The sequence below is a fragment of the Centropristis striata genome, chromosome 1 (genome assembly GCF_030273125.1).
Source record: "Centropristis striata isolate RG_2023a ecotype Rhode Island chromosome 1, C.striata_1.0, whole genome shotgun sequence".
In the NCBI taxonomy this organism is placed as follows: Eukaryota; Metazoa; Chordata; class Actinopteri; order Perciformes; family Serranidae; genus Centropristis; species Centropristis striata.
This window is the reverse complement of record NC_081517.1, coordinates 11071166-11095924: the sequence shown is the minus strand read 5'-3', so window position 1 is coordinate 11095924 and position 24759 is coordinate 11071166. Positions and strand designations below refer to the sequence as shown.

General features: G+C 43.5%; 1 protein-coding gene across 1 annotated transcript; it reads right to left on the bottom strand.

Annotated features, from left to right (window-relative positions):
* Nucleotides 1–99: 99 nt before the first annotated feature.
* On the bottom strand, nt 100–22855 carry si:ch211-126j24.1 (phosphofurin acidic cluster sorting protein 1). Its single transcript, XM_059330458.1, has 24 exons — nt 22725–22855; nt 20816–20903; nt 20451–20540; nt 19709–19834; nt 13521–13683; nt 13270–13361; nt 13103–13186; nt 12628–12687; nt 11961–12112; nt 10227–10320; nt 10079–10150; nt 9845–9933; nt 9300–9435; nt 8991–9095; nt 8722–8822; nt 8041–8195; nt 7854–7964; nt 3539–3641; nt 3204–3246; nt 2273–2318; nt 2100–2193; nt 1798–2018; nt 1021–1131; nt 100–940 (listed from the first exon to the last, which is right to left on the bottom strand). The coding sequence occupies exons 1-24, from the start codon at nt 22778–22780 to the stop codon at nt 828–830; spliced, it is 2505 nt and encodes an 834-aa protein (XP_059186441.1). The 5' UTR covers nt 22781–22855; the 3' UTR covers nt 100–827.
* Nucleotides 22856–24759: the final 1904 nt, after the last annotated feature.

Here is a 24759-nt window from a genome sequence, read left to right as displayed (position 1 = left end):
TTGTTGGAGTTCCTGTGGTTGGCAGGGAGACTCTTCTCTGTAACTTGTCAGATTAAATCTGGAGCTGTGGAGTTCTGATGAACAGTGAAGAGACGTCAGTTTAAAGTTTAATTTATTGTTTCAAACATCCAACTAATTTTTCACATCTGTTACAAAAGTTTCTTTTTAAAGGGTCCCAGGTCTGCAGCAAGCAGAGGCAGTGTGAAGCTTCAACACACAACAGAACTACACAACGTGACCTCACTGAGGACCATGGGAACTGTAGTCTGACAGGAAACAACCTTCAGATCCTCCTGACATGTTCAGACTAAGAAAACATGAATCAGCTTTTAGCAGCAACATTAAAGAACATTAAATAAATCATTCAAATGAGTTAATCCACATACAAACTGCATTATTATCATAATTATTATTGTATTTAATAAATATCAAGAGCTGAATTCATAGAAATAATCAAGACAATGACTCACATGGAACAAATGAACTGTGACTTATTAATGTGACGCAAACACAATTTATTACTCTTTGTCTTTACCCTGCAGTCACATGTTGATTGGTTGCAGTGTTTTGGTCTCAAATCTGTTCTGTTCCATAAAGACACAAAAGTAACCACAAACATTTGCTTCTTTCAAAATAACGACAGCCACTAGAGGGCGTTCACTACTTAAAACCAATGTACATATTTTTAACCTACACTGTCATCTTTTATAGGACGTTATGGATCTGTCCTTCTGACGGAGACCGGGTCCTCCAGGACACGTCTACCAGGAGGTCATGTGATGCAAGCCAGGAGGAGGCGGAGCTTCAGTCGAAGAGGAGGCGAAGCTTCAGGGCTTGTTGTATCCGAAGATTCCGACGGGAAAGTGTTTGACATGAGTCGGCCACTGAGCGGCGAGTTGGAAGAACTTCACGTCGTTCCACTCGACTCCGTCTATAGAGACTGAGAGAGACACACCTGTCAGAGCAGTGTGTGTGTGTGTGTGTGTGTGTGTGTGTTTGTGTGTGTGTGTGTGTGTGTACCTCTCAGTGTGTGTTGGTGTTTGGAGGTACAGATCAGTCTGCTGATTCCTTCGATCAGCTGACTCCGGGACTCCGCCTCCTTCTCCTTGGTCTTCTTGCTGAGGAACATGACTGACAGATACGGACAACAAAACATTTATTAACAAATAAAACTCTTCGGAAACAATTTTTTTGATTCACAGACAAAACTTATATTTAAAAACAAAACTTTTATATTTGCAAAGAAAACTTTTATATTTGAAAACAAAACTTTTTGATTCTTTTTAATTTTGCAAACAAAAAAAGTTTATATTCGCAAATAAAAGCTTTTATATTTGCAAGCAAAGTTTTATTTTTGCAAACAAAACTTTTAGTATTTGCAAACAGAATTTTTCTATTTGCAAACAAAACTTTCATATTTGCAAACAAAAGTTTTCTATTTGCAAACAAAACTTTTGATTTGCAAACAAAAGTTTCATATTCACAAACAAAAGTTTTCTATTTGCAAACAAAACTTTTATATTTGCAAACAAACTTTTATATTTGCAAACAGAACTTATATATTTGCAAACAAAACTTTTATATTTGCAAACAGAACTTTTATATTTGCAAACAAAACTTTCATATTTGCAAACAAAACTTTCATATTTGCAAACAAAACTTTCATATTTGCAAACAAACTTTTCTATTTGAAAACAAACTTATTTGCAAACAAGTTATATACAAAACTTTTATTTGCAAACAAACTTTTCTATTTGAAAACAAAACCTTTATATTGACAAACAAACCCTTGCTGACCTTTCTTGTTCTTCTCTTTGGTCACCACCGTCATGCTCATCAGCTCTCCACCGCTGATCCTCGACACCTGCACGCAGCGGAAGTTGCTCTTCAGCGTGTTCTTCATCCCCGCCTCCCTCCTCCGCTCTGCTGCTCCTCCTCCTCCTGCTGCTCCCCCTGTTCCCCCCGCTCCCTGAATGCTCCAGTAGTCCACCTGCAGACCCATCACCTCCCCTGGACAGCTAGAGGACGAAGTGGACAAGCATTTATCAGAGAGGAACTGCCTTTATTTTGAAATAAAACTGTTGTAAACAGGAGGTTACCTGATGGAGGGGGAGGGCGGAGGCGTGGAGGTGATGCTGATCGGTGCTCCTGATTGGCCAGGAGGAGATCCCAGTATGATGTCATCAGAGTCAACTGTGGAGGGAGAAGCAGGTGTGAGGATCCACTGGATCTCCCCTTCAAATTAAAAGTGGGTGTTTCCTGTGCGCTCTACCTGAGGTGGAGCGGAAGTTCTGCTCCACGATGCCAACCTTCACCAGCTGACAACAAACATGTAAACAAACAATAAACAGACATGTAAACACCATGTTTCATTCAGTGTTTGATCCAGAACACTTTGATTCACAATAACAAATAAATGAATATTCAGACAATTTTAATGCACTTTGAATGTAAACAAAGTGAATTAAAACAGAATGTTCTGTTTCTTCACTCTGAACTTCATGGAAACAAAAGTCCTTCGTCTGTTGGAGAGAAACCTGAGAGGGAAAGAGCTCACACACTTTACAGCTTTTTTCTCTTAAATTTGTGATTTTTTTTTCCTCGTATGTGTGTTAGTTTGCTTCGAAATATGTGAGATTTTCACCCTAAATTTCCTTTTTTCTCATGAATTTGTAGGGGGTTTCCTTAGTATTTTTCTATTTTTTTACTCATTATTATTAATATTTTTCTTATAAATGTGATATTTTTTTCTTGTACATGTTTTTTTGCTTGAAATTTCGTGACATTTCCCCCTAAATTTTCATTTTTTTCATACATTATTTTTCCTGTAAATTTGTAACATTTTTCTCATAATTTTGTGGGGGTTTTCTCTGTATTTTTCTATTTTTTTCCCTGTACATTTGTGATTCCCCCCCCGGACATTTAAATCCTTGTTGACACTTTATTGTGTGCGTGTGTGTGTGTGTTCAGGCTGTCTGATCTCAGACGAAGGGTGTGCTTCTCTGGCCTCAGCTCTGAGCTCTGTGTTCTGTGATGGTGTGACCATATTTGGATCTTTCCTTCATCATTACAGACATTGTGCTGCTGCTGATTCTCACATTTCTAACAAACAGTTTAAATTTTCAGTGCAGCTTCATTTGATCTGATGAACGTTAGTCATGTTTCTGTCTCAGATGTGACTGAAGGTCTGAAGAGTTTCTCACCCCGATGAAAGGAACAAACTTCTGGCAGGAGTCGTCGTCAGGGCTGCAGAACAAACACACATTCAGTCATGATTCTCTCTGATTTTCACATGAACACTATTTTATTTCTGCAGCAATAAATCACAAACACCTTTAAGGATTTAATCGACTGAACAGAACAGAAACAGACGATGACGGAACTTCTGTGAAAAGTCTCATTTTCTTTGCTGTTTCTGTTCTGTTCGAGTCACTGAGTTACTTTAAACCAATCTGTTGATAGTGTTTGTGTTTGTGTTGCTTTGTGGAGCATCTGGTTGTTCTGCAGTTAAAGGTCAGAGGTCACGTCCTGTCCGTACCTCTTGTGTTTGCAGGTGAGCATGGCCTCTGAGATGGGACACAGGTGAGACACGGCCGCTCCGGCCAGATACTGGGACACCCGGCCGGCGACGCCCACAGGGTCTGTCACACACAACACATCACCATGACAACACATCACCATGACAACACGTCACCATGACAGCACGTCACCATGACAATACATCACCATGACAACAAGTCACAATGACACCATATCACCATGAAAACGGGTCCATGAGACATAAGGAGGAGCAGCAGGAGGTCAGAGGACACATGAAGAATAAAGTGATCAGGTGATCAGCTTTTATCTCGTAATTTGTGATTTTTCTTCTTGTAAATTGCCAATTATTCCTGTAAATTTGTAATTTTTTCATAAATTTGTCACCTTTTCCCATGTCACATTTTTCTTGTAAATTTGTAGTTTTATTCATAAATTTGTCACTTTTTTCTCATGTCACTTTTTTCTCATACATTTGTCACTTTTTCTCATAAATTTGTCACTTTTTTCTCATCAATTTGTTACTTTTTATTCTTGTTCATTTTTTTCTCATAAATTTGTAATTTTTTTTAATAAATTTATCACTGTTTTTCTAATACATTTTTCACTTTTTTCTCATACATTTTTCACTTTTTGTGATATTTTTCTCATAAATTTGTCACTTTTTATTTGTAAATTTGGAATCTTTTCTCGTAAATTTGGGATATTTTTCTAGTAAATTTGTCACTTTTTCTAATAAATTTGTCACTTTTTCTCATAGTAATATATGAGTAACTCATAGTAATATATGAGAAACTCATATTTTCTCATAGTAATATATGAGAAAAAGTGACAAATTTATTAGAAAAAGTAAATATATACTACTATATATTACTATTACTATATACTTTTTTACTATATACTTTTATCGTAAATTTGTCTTTTTTTTTATCAGAAATTTGTCACTTTTTTCCTCATAAATGTGTCACTTTTTCCTCAGAAATTTGTCACTTCTTTCATGAATTTGTCACTTTTTTCTCATAAATTTGTCAATTTCTTCATCACTTTTATCGTAAATTTGTCACTTCTTTAATAAATTTGTCATTTTTTCTCATAAATTTGTCACTTCTTTCATGAATTTGTCACTTCTTTCATGAATTTGTCACTTTTATCATAAATTTGTCACTTTTTTCATAAATTTGTGATTTTTTTCTCTCGTAAATTTGTCATTTTTTTCTCACAAATTTTTTTTTTTTTCTCTCATAAATTTGTGTTTTTTTTTCATAAATTTGTCAATTTTTTCTTGTAAATTTGTCACTTTTCATAAATTTGTCACTTTCTAGAATAAAGTAGAATAAATTAAGATATGATTCATTCAAGGACCACCGTAAAGTTCAAATTCAAATATGAACAATTATTATTCGTGCCCCCTTCCGGTGGCGCTGCTGTGTAGCGACTCGGACTCATGCTGCCACTGCTGCTGTTTGTCACGTTTTATCGTTTTTATTTAATGTCTGTTGGTCGTTTTTAACAGGTACGTGTGATTAGCGTGTGTGCTGTGCTCATCATGGCATTACACGCACAAGGACTTCTATTTCCGCTGATTATCGGGGTGTTGCTGTTTATCAATGACCACTTCTGCAAGAACTACACAGTGAGGGAGACCGTATGCAACGCTGACGTTGAGCTACTGTGCCTCTCTCTAAGACCCTTCTACCTCCCGAGAGAGTTTGACAACATTATCAGTCTACGTTCCTCCTAGCGGGAATGCAGCTCGGGCAGCAGCTCGAATAGCCCACTGTGTTCATAACCAACTGCAGAGAACACCTGGAGCCCCAGTTTTCATTCTGGGTGATTTTAAACAATGTAAACTTGAACTGTCACTCCCGGGTTTTGAACAATACAAAAAATTCAGCACTCTGGGGGACAAGGTGTTAGACAAATGTTATGGAAACAAAAAATGCATACGGGGCGAGATTGAAACCCCCATTATCAAATTCTGACCACAACCCCATTCACCTTATGCCAACCTATAAAACTCCATCTATGAATGGTCACACGACAGCATAGAGACAGTCAAGGGGTCCGTTCTCTGTACAAATTGGGATATATTTCATGACTTGGACATTGATGAGGCTGCTGAAATTATTACTGATTCTATTCTATTCTGTGTTAGCTGTGTTGTCACAAAAAAGGTTGTCACAGTGTATCCCAACAACAAGCCCTATATAACCAGTGAGATTAAGGACTGTATTAACTGTAAGCAACTGTCTTTTAGAAACAAAGACTGGATGAGCATAAAGGCCATACAGAAGGAACTTAATCACATGTTGAGGGAAGCAAGGAGAAAACAAAAGGACATTATTGTAACGAATTTTACCTCCATGAACTCTAAAATGCTATGGGACTCTATGAAGGCTGCCACTAATATGTCCACTCGCCCAAAACGTCTCATAATAAATAATGAACTTGAAATGGCAAATGGCCTTGAGGATTTTTTCCTAACATTTGATGAACAGGATTTTTCTTCTGAATGTAATAATGTACTACAGTCTATTACAACCGATGCTTACCCAAAACTAGTAGTTGATCCTCTCAAAATACAGGCATTATTCAACCAGGTATGTAAGAGTAAATCCACAGGCCCTGATGATATCTCAGCTCTTCTCCTAAAGACGTTTGCAGAAGAACTAACTCCAGCTTGGTGCCCCATTTTTCAATTATCTATAGATTTACATAAAGTCCCTGCCATCTGAAAAAAGTCTACCATTATTCCCATACCAAAAAAATCCAGTGGCATTAACCTCGATTGTCATGAAGTGCTTTGAAAAATACATGGTCACAAAGCTAAAAGCAAAGATTTGGCCTAAATTAGACCCACAACAATTTGCTTACAGGCAAGGGAGAGGCACCGATGATGCAATCACTGGCATCACTCACCTTGCCCTTAAGCATCTCGAGGCCCCTGGGGCCTATGCGCGCCTTTTGTTCATTGATTTTAGTTCCGCTTTTAATTCACTTCAACCCTACCTTTTAATTAAAAAAATTAACCAGATGACTTCCACTCGTTTTTAACTCAGATAACTCAGAATGTCAGAGTTAATTACACATTCTCTGACTCTAAAGTCATCAGCACAGGTGCACCTCAGGGCTGTGTCAGTTCACCAGTGCTTTTTACGATGTATACAAATGACTGCATCCGCAGCCACTCAGAAAACTTTATTTTTAAGTTCTCAGACGACACTTCCATCCTGAGCCTGCAGCACCAACACACTGCCCCTTCATCATATTTTACAGAAGTACAGAGCTTTGTTCAGTGGTGTGATGAAAACCACCTCACCATAAACATCAAAAAGACAGAGGAGATGGTGCTGGACCCTACAGCCATAGGGGACCATACTCCAATGTGCATCCATGGGGGAACAATCAACCAAGTCAGCTCTTGGTGTCCATCTCGATAACTGTTTCAGTTGGCAGGCTCATGTTGATTACCTGTGTGCTCGTCTCCAGCAAAGACTGTACTTCCTGCGTAGACTCAGGGTGTTTGGTGTCAACCAGAGAGTGATGTTCTTATTTTATCAGGGGGCGTTAGAGACTATTCAGAGATATGGGATTTCTGCTTGGTACGGTAACCTTTCTGTCCAGCTGAAATCAAAAATTGGGCGCCTGATTCAAGCCGCTATGAAGGTGATGGGGAGGTCTGAAAAGCTCACCATGCAGTCCATCTACGAGCAGTCTGTGCTCAGACAAGCTGAGAAAATCTTGTCTAACCAGACACATATTCTGCACGCAGAATACCAGCTTCTACCATCAGGTAGACGCTTCAGAGTCCCCACTTGCAGGCTGAACCGTTTTAGGAATTAATTTGTGCCCACCTCAATTAAGATCCTTAAAGCCCCCAGGACCAAACAAACTGTGCAATTGTACTATTGATCATGACCCATGGAATAATACAGTGGGCGAGGGAGGGTTTGGGCGGGTGTGTGTGTGTATGTGTGCATCGCACTGTTTCTTGTATACTGTGTATATGTTATATGTTATATGTGGCCTATATGTATGTATTGTCTGTACCTGTACTGTTGTTACTGTAAAGCAGCTTTATATGACAGCATTGGAGTCCAAGACAGTTTCCTTCCAAGGACAATAAAGTGTATCTTATCTTATCTTCTCTTATTATTGGTGATTTAAACCAGAATGGATTCCTAAACACAAGACCGATAGGACATCTGTCCGCTGCGTCCTGACGGGCTGATAGAAGCTGACTACAAGCAAGTAAGTGTGAAACAGACTCTGTCAAGGTCAGAGGTCAGAGATCAGAGGTCAGGGGTCAGTGGTACCGAGAGGAGGAGGCTCCAGGCGTCCGAAAAGCTCTCTCCAGCCGGCGTCCATGAACAGGCTGCTGAATCTACTGTCCAGGGCGGCCAGGTACTTGGCCAGCGGGTGGGGACCTGCAGGGGACAGACAGGTGCATGATGGGAAGGTGCATGATGGTAAGGTGCATGATGGGAAGGCGGGTCAGCGTACCGATGGGGAGGACGAGAAATCGTACGTAGCTCAGCCAGTCGGGTGTCTTGCTGGCCAGCTGGTCCACGAAGCAGCTGAGGACGGCGCTCAGGTAGCTCTGGTCGCCGCCCACCGCCACCTTCACTGGGGGCGGTGTCTGGGAGTTACAGTTACAGCTGGACAACACAGGAAGTGACGTTTCATCAGGTAAAGACACAAAAACACGACAAATCACAACAGAAAGGGCCTAAATGTGATGTTATTAGATCGTTTCTTTAATGTTCATGTTGTTATTTGTGCGAGTTTTCACGTTTCACAAAAAACGAGTTAAAGATATACACATATATATATAAATAAATATTATTTATATATAATTTTTTTTTTTTTTTACTTGATTACTATCCAGAGCTGTATAATGTATAGAATGTCTTTTGTTTATTGAAGAAATCACAAAAAAGAAACAAACGCAAAAAATCCAAGAAAAATAATGACGAGATGATCAGCGACAGACATGAACATCAGAGGAACGCGTTCTGTGGTTCTGTCAACCACAGACAGGAAGATATTTCCTCAGATCAACATGAAACAAAACATCAGCTGTTATGAAATATTTGGTATTCTGATGAAAAATAAAGCTACAGGAAGCCTGATGATGTCATCGATCAGGTGATCAGGTGACATCATCAATCAGGTGATTCTTACAATCTCTGGATGCGGCTGATGACGGCGCTGAACGCCGCCTGAACATCAGCTGATGAGACGGTGCAGACGATCGGCTGGTCGAACAGCAGCTCAGACAGGTACTGAGGAGAGACAGACAGGTACTGAGATAAGGACAGGTACTGAGGAGAGACAGACAGGTACTAAGAAGAGACAGACAGGTACTGAGGAGAGACAGACAGATACTGAGGAGAGACAGAAAGGTACTGACAGACAGACAGACAGACAGGCAGACAGGCAGACAGACAGACCTGTCCCTGCCAGTCTGTGGTGTTGATCAGGATGATGGACTCTGGGATCTGGTCCTCAGAGAACAGGATGTGGTTCAGCTGATCCAGGACAGATTTCCTGGCGACCTGAAGACACAGAGACACACAACGGGACCTGCTGAGACACAGGACACCTGGACCAGGACCTGGACCTGGACCAGGACCAGGACCAGGACTAGGACCTATCTATGGACATGGACCAGGACCAGAACATGGACCAGGACCAGGACCAGAACATGGACCTGGACCTGGACCAGGACCTGACTCTAACCGTCTGTCTGCCTGTCTCACCTGTGGGACAGGTGTCCTGTAGTCAGCTGATGTCTCACTATCCACGCTGCTGGTCCTGTCTGTCCCTCTGGAGTTCTGTCTGTCTTTCATAGAGGCGCTCCAAGGATGGCGAGACAGCTGACTGCCTGTCTTACTACTGAGAAGACAGACAGAGAGACAGATTTTACACTTTAACATAGTTTAAAGACAGTGTAGCGGCACTCCGTTTGCTCTTCTTTCTTTACTGCACCACTTCTAGAGTCAGTCAAAAAAACACTTTTTCCACACGAGTGACGAGACATGACAACTTCCTTTGTCTTTTAAAATGTTTACTATAAAGAACAAAGTAAATTACAAGTCAGAATGTAGAATTTAGAGCATAAAAACCTTTTACACATTACTAACGTATTTTAAAAATAACATTTATTTATAACATAATCTCTAACATTAAAAATAAAAATTATCACCATCAACTGTGAACTTAAATTATTATTGCTGAACTGGCCCTTACAAACAGTGTGTGTGTGAGTGTGTGTGTGTGTGTGTGTGTGTGTGTGTGTGTTTACCTTGGGGACAGCTGTGTTTGAGATTCAGTTTTGCAAAGTTTGGCTGCTGGGCCTGCATCTGTTCCCATGACAACATCATCCTCAACCTCCTGTAGAGAGAAGAGGAGTGAGAGACACAGTGTGTGTGTGTGTGTGTGTGTGTGTGTGCGTGCGTGCGAGTGCATGGTTAGGGTCTGTGTGTGTGTGTTTGTTGGGTCTGTGTGTGTGTGTGTGTGTGTGTGTGTGTTGTCTCACCCCGGGACCGGTCTCGTCTCCTCTGGTTTGGTCGGGGACTCGGGGCCCCTGGCCTCCAGGAGCCTCTGCAGCCTGTCAGAGAACAGAGAGCGTTACAGCAAGCTGCCTGCAGGGGGCGGAGCCTGTCTCTGTGTGTCGTCTGACTCACGGCGGCGGGCGGCGGTCCCTGCAGGCTCCTCCCACCGCTCACATTCACCATCTCTGTCTGAGAGCCGGATTGAGGGACGCCCTCGAAGAACGGCCTGAGGACAGACACCATGTTCCAGGCTGCTGTTAGAATAATCATGTGTGTCTGTGTCTCTGTCTGTGTGTGTCACTGTGTGTGTGTGTGTGTGCGTCTCTGTTTGTGTGTGTGTGTGTGTGTGTGTGCAAGTTCCCTCTCTCTGTACGTGTGTCTATGTGTGTACCCTCTTTGAAATGAGTTGTTAAACTATGGTTAAACTAAATACATTTACTCCATCTGATCGCTGCATGCAAAAAATGAAGTGCTGTGTATGAAAATTCCTCTGCCTTATTCAGAGTAAGATTCTATTACCACAAAAAGATATATTTTGTATGGATGTTTCTGTTAAAAGAAATCTGTGTCTCCTATTATCTTCTCTGCAGGTGGTTTATCTCAAGGCAGGAATTGGTGATTTTACAGTGAGTTTGTTGCAAGCCAAGGTCGCAGAACATGTCTGCTGAGCAGAGGGATACAAGACAGCTCTGCCCAGCAATATGACTCGTGTACATGTATTGAATAAACTGACAAATCAGCAGATCGAAAGGAGGCAACGTCTGCATAAAGATCAACCTACATTCTTAGTAAACTTTTGTTAGGCTATAAAACTGGGTTTAGGGAATATAGACTGTGCTAAGACTCCACAAACTGACCAGCCTATGTGTTGTCAGGGAAATGTAAATTGAACCCAGAGACTCTTTAACTGCACATTTCTTGACATATTGTAATAAAGTTAAGTTAAACTGAGTTAGAGACGCACACATTTGTGTGCGTCTATAACTATTATTACATAAAATGACCTGTGTGTGAGTGTGTGTGTGTGTGTGTGTGTGTGTGCATGTATCTGTAACTGTAATCACATCAAAGGATCAAAGGCAATCAGAGCAGAGCAATCAACAGAATTAACTGCAGCTGTCGAATGTTCCGGCATAGTGACAGCAGCCACAGGTGGACAGACAAAACCATAATACCTACCGACTTCACTTTGAGCGTACTGAGTTCTTCCTGAACATCTACATGTTTTTTGTGAAGAAAAATTAAGAAATTAAGAAAAAGAAAGAAAGAGCGACCTGAAAAACTGCTAAATATGCTTTTCTACAGAAATCTTCCTGTGTTTTTAATATGGGAATCAATGAGGCTGTCGTGTTGGTGGCGCATCTGTGCGTCCTAAGCCCACACTATAACTCTGACAGCTTTACCAGAGGATTGTGGGTGAGAAGACAACTTTTCCTATGTTTCTATGTATAAATTATTTCTGTAGTGGAATTTGCAGCCTGGAGCGCAGTTTTCAAATGTACTTTTTGACAATTTTTTTTCTCCCTCTACACTATGAACGATGATGTCACACACTGACATGAACATTCCGTGCAATACACACCCATTATAATCTCAGAATTTCTCAAAAATTGATCATGGTCATTGAACAGGGATTGATAAAAAACTATACGACCTATCGAAACGTGAATTAATATACTGATACACAAGACTTGTGTCTACTGTTTAAAGTAGAAGAAGACGTTTGAAAATCTCCAATTATTGTTCTTTTTCGCTCATTTTTTTTCGGCTGTCCCATTCAATCCAGCTATTGCTGTAGGGGCCAGTGCCCGGTGCGATTGCCCCGTGGCCCTAATAATAATAATATAATATAACATTGTGTTGTACCTGAGTTTGGGTTTGGGCGTGCTGACGATGCTGTCGTTGTCATCCAGCTCGGCGCCGCTGTCACTTGGGTTGTAGAGCTCCAGACTGTCGTACAGCAGGTCCAGGTCCTCTTCTGCCTCCTGACTCTGACCCACCGGGTCCGAGTCCAGGACCTGCAGCCCAGCAGCAGGGGGACAGGTGTTAGCATGGGACAACCACCACAAGAGGACAACAAGAGAGGATGAAAGAGGACAGAAAGAAAAAGATAAAGAACAATAAGTGGACGAAAAGAGGAGGACAAATGGGGGGCAATACGAAGACAACAAGAGAACAATAAGAGGACAAAATTGGGGGGGGGGGGGAGACAAAAAATAATAACAATAGGTTAACAGTAAGTTAGGACAAAATGGGGACAAAAAACTGACCATAAAAGGACAAAGGGACAATAACGGGGGAAAAAGAACAAAAATAAAGAGCACAGCAAGTGGACAGTGAGAGGACAAACAGAGGACAATAATAAGAGGACAAATGGGGACAAAAATGGGGAAAAAGAGACAAAAAGAAAGAGGACAATAAGAGGACAAAAGGAAGACAAACAGAGGACAAGAGAAATATGAGAGGAAAGTAAGAGTACCAAGAGATTAAATAAGAGGACTATAAGAGGACAGAGGATGGGGGGACAACGAACCTCATCAGTGACTTTAAATCTTCTCAGCAGAGCCACAAACTTCTGTTTGAAGTTCGGTTGCTGAACAAAAAGAAGATAAATTATTCCCTGTCCTCAGACATGAGGACCGTCTCTGTCCTGTAGCTCTGTCTGTCCTGTAGCTCTGTCTCTGTCCTGCAGCTCTGTCTGTCCTCACCTGAGTCGGGCAAGCCGTTCAGACCATTTTCCTGTGAGACTGTCCTGCAGCTCTGTCTGTCCTGCAGCTCTGTCTGTCTGTCCAGCAGCTCTGTCTGTCCTGCAGCTCTATCTGTCTGTCCTGCAGCTCTGTCTGTCTGTCCCACAGCTCTGACTGTCCTGCAGCTCTGTCTGTCCTGCAGCCTTGACTGTCCTGTAGTTCTGTCTCTCTGTCCTGCAGCTCTGTCTGTCGTCCGGCAGGTCTGTCTGTCTGTCCGGCAGCTCTGTCTGTCCTGCAGCTCTGTCTGGCTCTGTCTCTCACCTGAGTCAGGGACGCCGTTCGGACCATTTTCCTGCGAGACTTCTTCGTCTTTCCCTGGACATCGTCGTCATCGTCGTCCATGTCCTTAGACACAAAAAAATACTGAGGTCACGAATCGTTTCTCATAGACTTCCATACGGTCAGCCAGCAGAGTCGCTGTAAATCACCTGAGGAGGGGCAGCGTCGTCACTTCCTTCCTGTTCGGAGGAGAAACTCTCCTCATCGTCCTCCCAGTAGTTCTCCATGTCAGGAGAGCGGTCTGTCACACACACACACACACACACACACACACACACACACACACACACACACGATAGTTTCTTTAAAAAGCCAGAAAATACAACGACAGTGTGTAGTGATATTACTGTGTGTGTGTGTGTGTGTGTGTGTGTGTGTGTGTGTGTGTGCGCCTCCTCACCTGAGGCCTTGGTCTTGTTGCCATGGTGAGCGCCCGCGTCCTCCTGCTCGATTGGCTGGCTGCTGAGAGACAGAACGCTAAGCTCCGCCCCTCGCACCGGTGTGTCCTTCAGGGCACCGTGGAGACCGAGGATGTGGACGCCTTCTGTCGGGTGCTGCATCACCTGAGACACACACACACACACAGACACACACACACAGATTAAATTTGACAGATCTGTGTGAAGGTTTAAACATGAAAAACCTGCATCATCACTGAGAGCATGTCGCCATGGAAACAGTGAGCAGCTGCAATGAAAGCTGAGAGAGGAGAGGAGAGGAGAGGAGAGGAGAGGAGAGGAGAGGAGAGGAGAGGAGAGGAGAGGTTTTGGTTTTCAAAATCCCTTTATTGCACTATTTCAGGGATACACCAGATAAATATTTTCACCACATCATTTTAGCGGAAAAAAGAATACAGAATGAAATACAACCAGTGAACCAAACAATAACCATATATATTAAAAATTAATGATCAGCTCCTCATCCCTCCCCACGGAGCACAGAACCTCCCCAACAGCCCACATGTGACTAAAATCCTGCACATTGTCCATTACACTATAGTAGGTGTGCTCCACCTTGAGTCTGGCTTTCACCAGTCCTGCCAGAACCGAAACCGGCTCCACACAACCAACATCCTGGACCCGGTTCCTACGGGTTAGCCAGATAGCTAACTTAGCAGCACCGGACAAAAAGTTCAGCAGAAGGTGCACAGCCTTCTTCTGGACAGAGTACTTGGGGCCGAAAATAAATAAACAAAAAGAAAACTCCTCCCCAAAACCCTCAAACCAACTCTTTAAAAGGTCAAACAAGGCCGACAGACGAGGACACTCAACAAACAGATGTTCCAGTGTCTCAGGTTTAGAACAAAAAACACACCCCTCCCCCAGCTCCGGATCAAGGTGCGCTCTGTACCTGTTTGTAGCTATCGCGCCATGTACAACCCTCCACTGGAGGTCTGCTGTCCGCTTCTCAACGGGCAGCTTGTACAGGCAACGCCAACTGCCTTTCGGGGAAGAGTCTGGACCAAAAAAAACAGTCCACCTCGACTCCTTTACTCCTTGCAAGGGCACAATGTTCAGCAATTTCACAAGTAGTTCGTAAATTTCTGCTTTTCCTGCATCCTGAAACTTTCCAAGGCGAGGGTTTTTGAAAGAAAGCAGCTGGCCTCCTCCTTCCTGCCAGTCCCCCACAGCAGGAGCAATGGACAACACAGGAAAACTGTAATTACTGTCCTCGATCCACTGATCACGCAGGGTGGCATCCTCAGCAAAAGCTCTCAGGGGCCGTGGCAGGGCGGCACAGAGCTCTCTCACCACTCTGTTCACCAGCCTGAGAGAGGAGATGTTACAGTCGGCTCTTACATTGATTGCAGATGGTTTCATCAAATGGCCCAACTTGGTGTATCCGGCCTCTCTCAAACTGTTTCGCAGGCTGGCAGACTCAAGTACATGAGTCCTTAATCGCTCATTGAAGAACAGTGGTTCCTCAAATACCCACATTCCAGGAATTTCATTCCCAGATCTTATTGTTTTTACTGCCTGCCAAGCCTGCAAGACTGAGGAGTAAAAAGGTGTCAGCGCAGTAAGGTCCACCTCAGTGAGCTGCAAAAGAAAGAGCTGCTTGTCGTAGCCCAATCTGCCAGCTCGCCTTAGCAGAAGTTTGGCTGTGTCCAGCCAGCTTGGGCCACAGTCATACAGGAGTTTTTTTGCTGTCTGCAGTCTAAAAGCAGCAATCTTTGCTTGAATGTTCACAAGTGCCTGTCCACCTTCCGCCACAGGCAAGTAAAGGACTGCTGCCCTGACCCAATGCCGACCAGACCAGAAGAAATCCACAATTTCCCTTTGAATGTCATCCATTAGACCTCTAGGTGGCGTCAACACAAGAAGTCTGTGCCAAAGGGTCGAGGCAACCAAATTATTGGTAACCAGAACTCTTCCTCTATAGGACAGCTGGGGTAGCAACCATTTCCACTTAGTTAACCGAGCGCACACTTTTTCCTTCACTCCCTCCCAGTTCTTTGCTTGAAAACCCTCAGTCCCCAAAAACACCCCCAACACTTTCAAGCCCTCCTTTCCCCACTCCAGCCCACCAGGCAGAATGGGCACAGCCTTGCCCCGCCACTGTCCAACCAACAAAGCCTCGCTTTTTGCCCAGTTTACCCGAGCAGAAGAGGCCCTCTCGTACAAGGAAAGGGTTCCCTGCAAACACTGTATATCTGCTTGGCTGGATACAAAAACATTAACATCATCAGCATATGCAGACACCATATAAGGACACTCAAGTTCACTGCACAGAGATAGCCCCCTGAGCCGACCTCTTAGCATGCAGAGCAAGGGCTCAATAGCCAGGCTATATAGTTGTCCTGACAGAGGACAACCCTGTCGAATCCCTCGCTCCACAGAAATTGGCCGACTCAGCCCAGCACCCATTTTCACCATACATTGTGCCCCCCTATACAGCAAACTCACCCAAGACAAAAACCCATCACCAATACCAAATGCCCTGAGTGTGGAAAACAAATACGAGTGGTCCACCCTGTCGAACGCTTTCTCCTGATCTAAAGACACTATCCCAGCGTCGACACCCTGTAGTCTACATATGTCAATAACATCACGCATGAAAAATACATTGTGCATAATAGATCGGTCGGGAACACAATAAGTTTGTTCAGGCTGTACAATTAACTCCAGAATGTTTTTGCACCTGTTGGCCAAGGCTCTGGAGAGCACCTTGTAATCCATACAAAGGAGAGCAACTGGCCTCCAGTTCTTTAACAGGGCCAGGTCTCCTTTTTTTGGAATCAACGAGAGCACTGCTCGCTGACAGGACACTGGGAGAGATCCTGTTTTAAAACACTCTAAAAACACTGCATGCAGATCAGACCCCAAAATACTCCAGAAACACCGCAGGAAATCTGCGGAAAGACCGTCGATTCCCGGCGCCTTTCCTGGTGACATCTGGTTCACGGCAGCTGTGAGCTCCTCCAGTGACAGCTCCCGATCCAGGCTGGTTTTCTCCCCCGGGCTCAGCTGTGGAAGACCTCCAAGAAGCTCCTCACGGCACTCCAAGCTGCAGTTCTCTGCAGCAAAGAGCTCCGTGTAGAAGCCGACCGCATGATTCCTCATCTCGTCTGGGTTGGTGGTTGTTTTCCCTCCAGGAAGCTTCAGACAGGTCATCTGCTTCCTCTGCGCTGTCGATCTCTCCAAGTTGAAAAAGAAGGAGGTTGGAGCATCCATATCTCTGAGATGGAGGAAGCGAGATCGGACCAAGGCTCCCTTCACCCTTTCCTGCAGAAAGGAGCTCAACTCCAACCTCTTCTCCTGCAGTTGCTGAGCCACGACTGCATCAGGGGTTCTCTGGAGGCCCTGCTCCATGCCGCGGATACTGGCTTCAAGTGCCTCCACTGCTGCTCTAGCTCGGGTGGTGGAATGACATGTATATTGCTGGCAAAAAATTCTAATTTGCGTTTTACCAACATCCCACCACTGCCTCAAAGAGTTAAAACTGTCTTTATTCAGCCTCCACTGCTGCCAAAACATTTTAAAGTTCTGACAAAACAGTTTGTCCTGTAGAAGTTTGTCGTTAAAAGACCAAAGGGACTTTACTCTTTCTGATGGTGTTGTGATGATAGTGGAAAGAACCAGATGGTGATCGGTGAAACCAACTGGAAATATGTTACTGTAGATTAATTTGGAGTTCAGGCTATGTGAAATGTATATTCTATCTAATCTTGCTGCACTTACCCTATTGTTATTGCATCTAACCCAAGTGTATTGTCTAGTGAGTGGATGTTTGATTCTCCATGTGTCCAGCAGATCTAAATGAGTGATGACAGATTGTAAGCTTCTTGCAGAATGTGGGTGTGGCTCCTCACTTGTCCTGTCCATAGTAAAATCCAGAGTACAGTTAAAATCCCCACCAATAATTATTTGGTCCTGGCTGTAATTATTCATTTCACTTTTCAGTTTGTTAAAAAGTGTCACTCTCTCTGCTCCCTGATTTGGGGCATAGATGTTCACCAAACAGAACACAGAACCCTCAATTTCCGCTCTGACGATCAGAAGCCGACCCTTCACCACTTCAGTGGAGGCTAAAACAGTCACATTAGCTGCAGATTTAAAAACGACAGCTACTCCAGCACTATTATTGGAGCTGTGGCTGAGAACAAAAGGACCCTTCCACCATAAGCCCCAGTCAACTTCATCAGCAGGAGTGGTGTGTGTTTCCTGCAACAATAATATATCCAACTTCTTCTGAAGTGCAACTTCAGCTATCAGGGCTTTTTTCTGTCTGTCTCTTCCACCATTTATGTTTAAGGACCCGATGTTGAGGCTCTTCATGGCAAAATCAAAGAAAAAAGACAGACAGGATAAAACAAGAAGACAGTCGGAAAAAGAAAGCACCTTGGTGTACATGATCATAGTTACTTCCTAGTGTTCCTCACAGCTTTCCCTTTTTTCCCTTTCCTCAAGAGTGTGATGTGCTTTTTGAGCCTGAAACGTTTTTTTTCGTCTAACTGGTCGAAACCAACCAGCTTATTTAGCACGCCAACAGAGCGTATGAATTTATCTGTGTCAGGAAAGAAATCAGACACCTTCACAGATTTTTTAAAAGTTTCATCAAGGAACTGTTTAATTTCCTCCAGGGAGTACAGATCTGTGTACTTCTGACTTCCCCACACTGATGAAGTATCTGACTCAGAATCGAAATCCATCTCTTCCCCCTCACCTGAAGGCTTGCTGGACTCTCCCTGCTCTACAGTTGTGCTTCCCTCCTGAACATCTACAGCTGCCCTAGTGACTGCTGGCTGAGAGATACTCAGCTTTTCTGCAGCCACAGAAACCTGTTGTCTCTCAGACTGGCTCTGTTCCTCCCGGTCTACACCATTTTCTACCCTGCAGCCCTCCACATCAACTACCGGCAAAGAAACAGCCGCGGTCCCGGCAACGGCCTCGGCGTCAGCCGTTGCCGTGGCAACGCCAGCGGAGCCCGCCTCTACTGTCGCTTGCATGGTCTCAACAGCCGCAGCCGCCGCGTCAGCGGCACCCGGCGCGCGAGCCGCCGCGTCAGCGGCACCCGACGCGCAAGTGGCCGCGTCAGCGGCAGCCGACGCGCCAAGCGCCGCGTCAGCGGCAGCCGACGCGCCAAGCGCCGCGTCAGCGGCACCCGACGCGCAAGCGGCCGCGCCAACGGCAACCGACGCGCCAGCCGCCGCACCAGCGGCAGCCGCCGCTGTCTGCTGTTTGTGCGGACAGTTAAAGCGTTTGTGACCAACATCTCCACATTCAAAACATTTCATTTGTCCTGCACTCACATACACCATATAGGAGCCGTCCCCGTGTTTCACTCTGAATGACAGCTCCAGAGTTTGAGAGGGCGAGTCCAGGAACATGAAGCCCTGCCTCCGCAGAGACTGAACATGCCTCAGTTTGGGGTCCTTACACCCCAAACTAACAGTTTTTAAACCACTGGCGAATTTACCGAACTTCCGCAGCTCGTTTTCAATGAGCTCGTTCGGTATGAACGGCGGGACCCCGGATACGGTGATCCGCGTCGATGGCACTGACAACGGGGAAACCTGTACAAACAAATCCCTGATAAAAACGCCACTTTCAACCAGCTGATGAACACGCGGCTCGTCCTTCAGGAACACAACAACCGCTTTATTCATCCGGGATGCATACAGCAGGTTGTCATGTCCTACCTGTTCCCCCGCAGCCAGCAGAACCTCCTCCACACTTACGGTGCCGTCCGGCGGGACAATACGCACTCCCTGTCGGATCGACGGAGGGGACGCCTCGGAGGACGCCATTCCTCCAGAGAAAACCCCCGACAACCGCCGATAGCGTCAGAACACACACGAGAAAAAACTACAAAAGACTTACCTGATCATGCACAAAGGGACAGTAGAAGTTAACAGCCAAAATCCAACAGAAAGAGACAGAAAACCATTCAAATCTCCGTGCTGCTCGCGCCTCCACCACCACCACTCACACTCACGCTTACCGGAAACGGAAACAGGAGAGGAGAGGAGAGGAGAGGAGAGGAGAGGAGGAGCTGAACTCCTGCAGCTGTTTAGTGATAAACGAATACTTGAGTTATTAGGGTTCATCGTGCAGAGAGCATGAACAAACTGTAATATCTTCGTACCTCGGCCATGTTGATGACGCCAACAGCAAGGGTCTTGTAGCCCAGGATGGTCCGGTTCTTGTACCTCTTCCTCCGCTGCAGCATCACATGCAGGAGGTTCACATCTCGCTTCAGAAAGTGAGGATATTGAAGACATGAGACACGAGACACGAGTCTCCATCAGGTCAGAGGTTAGAGTTAGAGTCATGAGGACGTGTCCTCTGAGGAGCAGGAGCATCTGCAGGTACAACAGCCGTTTCACTCTGCTGAGTGATTTTATTTCAAATGACTGTTAACGATATTAATGAACAGATGAAGAGGTTTCTTTTAAGAACTCGACAAAATCCAAGAAACTGTAAAAATAGACATTATCGCCAGAGTTTGAACTTATGGTCAGAATGTCTTTATTCTACATGTGTCATTCCAGATCCTGTTAAAAACATTAAATTCTGCTCCTCAGAGACACTGTGAAGACATGATTGATTCTGCTGAGACCAACGGTCACGTGACAAATATTCACTGAAAATCAGTTTACACAGAGCAGAGAGGAGAGGACAGGAGAGGCTGTTTACACAGAGCAGAGAGGAGAGGACAGAAGAGGCTGGAAACATGGCAATAGCTACATCAGCTACTTCCGATTTCTGTCATCCGTTAATCTGCACAAAGACATGTTTGAGTTGTTCTGATTGTGCTGATTCCATAGAGCTGCAGGACTTATTTTGACTACATTGCATATATTAATATTGAATATTAAATGTGTGACCTGCAGAGAGAAGGTGAGCTCCAGGTCCGTCTCCATCAGGCCGTCCGGAGGAAGAAGATACTCGTTGGACCTCAAAATCCGCTTTGAACCCTAATAGACAGAAACAGAGAAAAGCAATCAACAGAGGAGGGCTGTTTATTATTGTATTATTATTATTATTATTATTATTATTTGCCTTGATTCTACTTGGGGGATAATGATGCTTTAAGTTGGGCTCTTTGTGTGCATGAAACAAAAATAAAGAAAAACTTAAATCAAGGAGGAGGAGGAGGAGGAGGAGGAAGAGGAGCAGGAGTTGGATGAGGAGGAGAGAAAGAGGAGAGAGAGGAGGAGGAAGAGCAGGAGGAGGGGAATCTTTATCTCACCTGGATCTTGACAGCGATGACGACGGAGCTCAGCTCTCTGTCCAGATCCTTCAGAACCATCAACCTCTTCACAGTCAGACTGCACAGCCTGAGGACAGAGGACAGACAGGGACAGAGCTGAGGACAGGGGACATCTCACCTGACCCACATTCATTTTATGGTTAATATTTGTAACGAAATGAATTAACTTTTTTTTACCAGCATTTTCACTTAATGTAGAAAAACAAACAAGAAAACCCTGTGAGTCACACAGTAAATGTCTGTAAAATACCTTCTTTATTTCATGTTAGTCCACATCGGCTCTTTTTAAAGAAGAATTTTAAACGTGAATCTAATCTTCACAGTCAGGATTCTGACTGGTTCTGATCTCTGCTGTGGACCAACAGGTTGCTGTTCCTGGTTAAGAGGATTAACTCTGATTGGTCTCTCTGCTGCTAATCCGCCCGGTAACAGGCAGGTGGAGGATCAGGGACAGAGACGTGTCTCTGCTGGATGCTTTGTCTTCTTCTATGTCAACTTTCGTCTCTGCAGAACAAACCAGGTTCTGTTTCATTCTTCAGACCGTCACCACTGGTTCTGATTCTAAAGAATTTCTGTCTTCTTTGTCCAAAAGACATTCTAGTCATTAGTTCACTTAAACTGCTTATCTGACACATCCAGGCTCTCATTCACTCCTATGGGACATTTAGAGTCACCGGCTGCATGTTTCTGGACTGCGGCGGACCCGGGAGACCCCACGGGTCATTAGTCCTGATCCAGGGCACCTCAGGGCTCCGTCCTGGGCCCCAGTGTCTTCTCCTCCATTTACAATAGAAATAAGATTCAGAATGTGAATTTGAATGTAAATAAGATGACAGGCTGCATAAAAAGCATCAATAATTGCATGGTAAATAACAACAAAAATTATTATTATTATTGTTATTATTACTATTATTATATGATTTATATAGGCTATAGGCTGCTGATCTAACAACAAAAACTGCTCTCTCTCTCACACACACACAAACACACACAGACACACACACGGACACACTGGGGCTGGGCAATATATCTATATAAAAAAGATATATTGATATATTTTTAGGAATGAGACCATCACTTGACACACATCAACTGTACTCAAGTGATCTCCATTTCACTAACTTTGACACTGCTGGGATCAACTAGCTGGAACTTTGTTGAATTAGGTCAGTTACTTCAAAGGGTATGCATACTTATGCAATAATTTATTTTACCTTATATATACCTTATATATTTTTAATTAATTGATACTATTTTGTAAAAAACTGTTTTCACTTTGATATTAGAGAGGGTTTTTTGCAAATTCTTTTTAAAAAGGCCAAATTATATTGACCATGATTTAATGTGTAAAGCAGCAAAAGTGGGAATCATCCACAGGGGATGAATACTTTCGCAAGCCATTGTATATTGATATAGTTAATTTTTTTTACTCTCTTTATATATAAATTCTGCCCTTACTAGGGTTTGTTATTTAGTTTTTTTGTAATGTTCGTTATTCTTTTCTCATATAAATCTTTTTTTTTTCAGAAAAAGATTGGCCTATTTTATTTCATAGGCTATTTTCATTTAAGATATTTTTTATTTAAATGTCACTTTATGGAGCTTTGATTTTTTTTAAAAGGTACTCCTGTTGTTATACAGTATTTATGTTCACTTAAATAAACGGTTTCAATAAAACTACTTGTGACATGTCATATTTGGCTTTGACTGAACATTTGCTCTCACTTTGCAATAAAAATATCGGGATATATGGTATATCGATATTCATCCTATATGACTTTTGGTCCATATCGCCCAGGCCTAATACACACACACACACACACACACACACACACACACACAGGGCGGCAGCAGTTGCTTCTCTCCAGCCGAGCGCTGAGCCTCTTACCTGGGCACGCAGCTCGGGGAGGACCGGTCGATCTCCCATGTTGCAAACAGGTTCATCGGCACCGGGACTCGTCCATCGGGCTCCCCGGCGGCACCGCACCCGGACCCGGACCAGGAGGCGGCGCCGGGGTCCGGGTCCGGTGGTACGGCGCTCCCCCGGACCGCTCCTCTGTCCGCAGCCGCCGCCATGTCGCCTCTCCGCGGCGGCAGATCGCTGTGACGCCGCGCTGCTGATCCTCCAGTCCGGCAGAGAGAGAGAGCGGGGCGGGGCGGAGCGGACCGGGGGACCGCTGCTGATCCAGGATCAGGACTCACAGAAATACTACTGACAGAAATACTACTGACAGGAATAGTACTGACAGAAATACTACTGACAGGAATACTACTGACAAGAATACTACTGACAGGAATACTGCAGAGTACTGTGAAGTAAATATCTATTTTCAGCTAATTTGCTTATTTAAAATACGACGGAGTACTTGGGCCACATTTTAAAATAATAATAATAATAATTACGAGAATAAAGTCGAAAATATTAATTTATTATGAGAATAAAGTCGAAAATATGAATTAATTATGAGAATAAAGTCGAAAATATGAATAAATTATGAGAATAAAGTCGAAAATATTGAATTAATTACGAGAATAAAGTCGAAAATATTGAATAAATTACGAGAATAAAGTAAAAAATATTAATTTATAACGAGAATAAAGTCAAAAATATTAATTCATTATGCGAATAAAGTAAAAAAAATATTAATTTATTACGAAAATATTAATTGTTGTTGTTAATATTAATTATTGAATTAATTGCGAGAATAAAGTCGAAAATATTGAATTAATTACCAGATTAAAGTGGTAAATATGTAACAAATTAGAGGAGGAGCATTTGGTAGAAATGTGCTTTAAGATGTTTCACAAACAAGGAGACATTAACAGCATCACATCATCATCAGTATCAGGACTTTAAAAATAATATGCAAGAAATTGTTCTCTCACCTTTTGTCGTTTCCTTTAGACTGAGTTCCGTTTGAAGTAGAACAGCTGCCCAATTATTACGACTTTATTCTCCTAATTAATGAAATATCTTTGACTTAATTCTTGTAATTAAATATTTTTTATCTTAATGTGGCCCTAATACTCCTGCACCTGGATGTGTAGCGAACATTAAATCCAAACAACAAAGAGTTCACATTCTTCTCTGGAGTGCATAAAAGTAGCTCTAGAATAGACTACTTGTTTGTCCCTAAAACAATGTTGTATTCTGTTACATTTTGCGAGATTGGGAGCATTATGATATCGGATCATGCTCCGGTTTACTTAAATTTCTCACATGGAGACTTCCGGTGAGAGGTGGGATGGAGTAGACACACATGTGAGTCCCGCTCCCGAAAATATTCACAAGTCAACTTTTTTGATACCCCAACAAGCCAATACGCTGTGACATTATTTCGTCTGAGAGATACAACATCGAAAATGACATTGCATTCGACGAGGAAAGGTACGAGAGACCAGAGTAACAAGGCTAATCCCCCCAGCGGAGGTGACAGCGATCTCGGCCATAGCCATAGCTAGCCTCCTAGAGGAACATCGCCAAGTCCTCGCCACAGATTTTAAAACCGCTATTTCAACACTTGAAACAAAACTCGACCACGTTCACACCACAATGTAAACCCATGCTCAGAAAATAACCTCACTGGAGGGAAACGCTAACTTTCAAGATGAACGTTTATTAGCATTGGAGACAACATGTGCGACGCTAACAGATAAAAATGCTAAGCTGCTAGCAAAAATGAGAGACCTTGAGGGCTGGAGTCGACGCAACAACATCAGAGTGTTCAGCATACCTGAGTCCGTTGAGGGGCTGCGTCCCTCCATCTTCTTTGCGGAATTGCTGTTGGAGGTTTTTGGCGAGTGCAACAGAGCCCATCGGACGCTTTCCGACAAGCCGAAGCCAGGGCAGAGACCAAGACCCATTATCATTCGGTTGCACAGGTACCAGGTGAAGGAGAAAATCATTCGCGAGGCCCGCATCA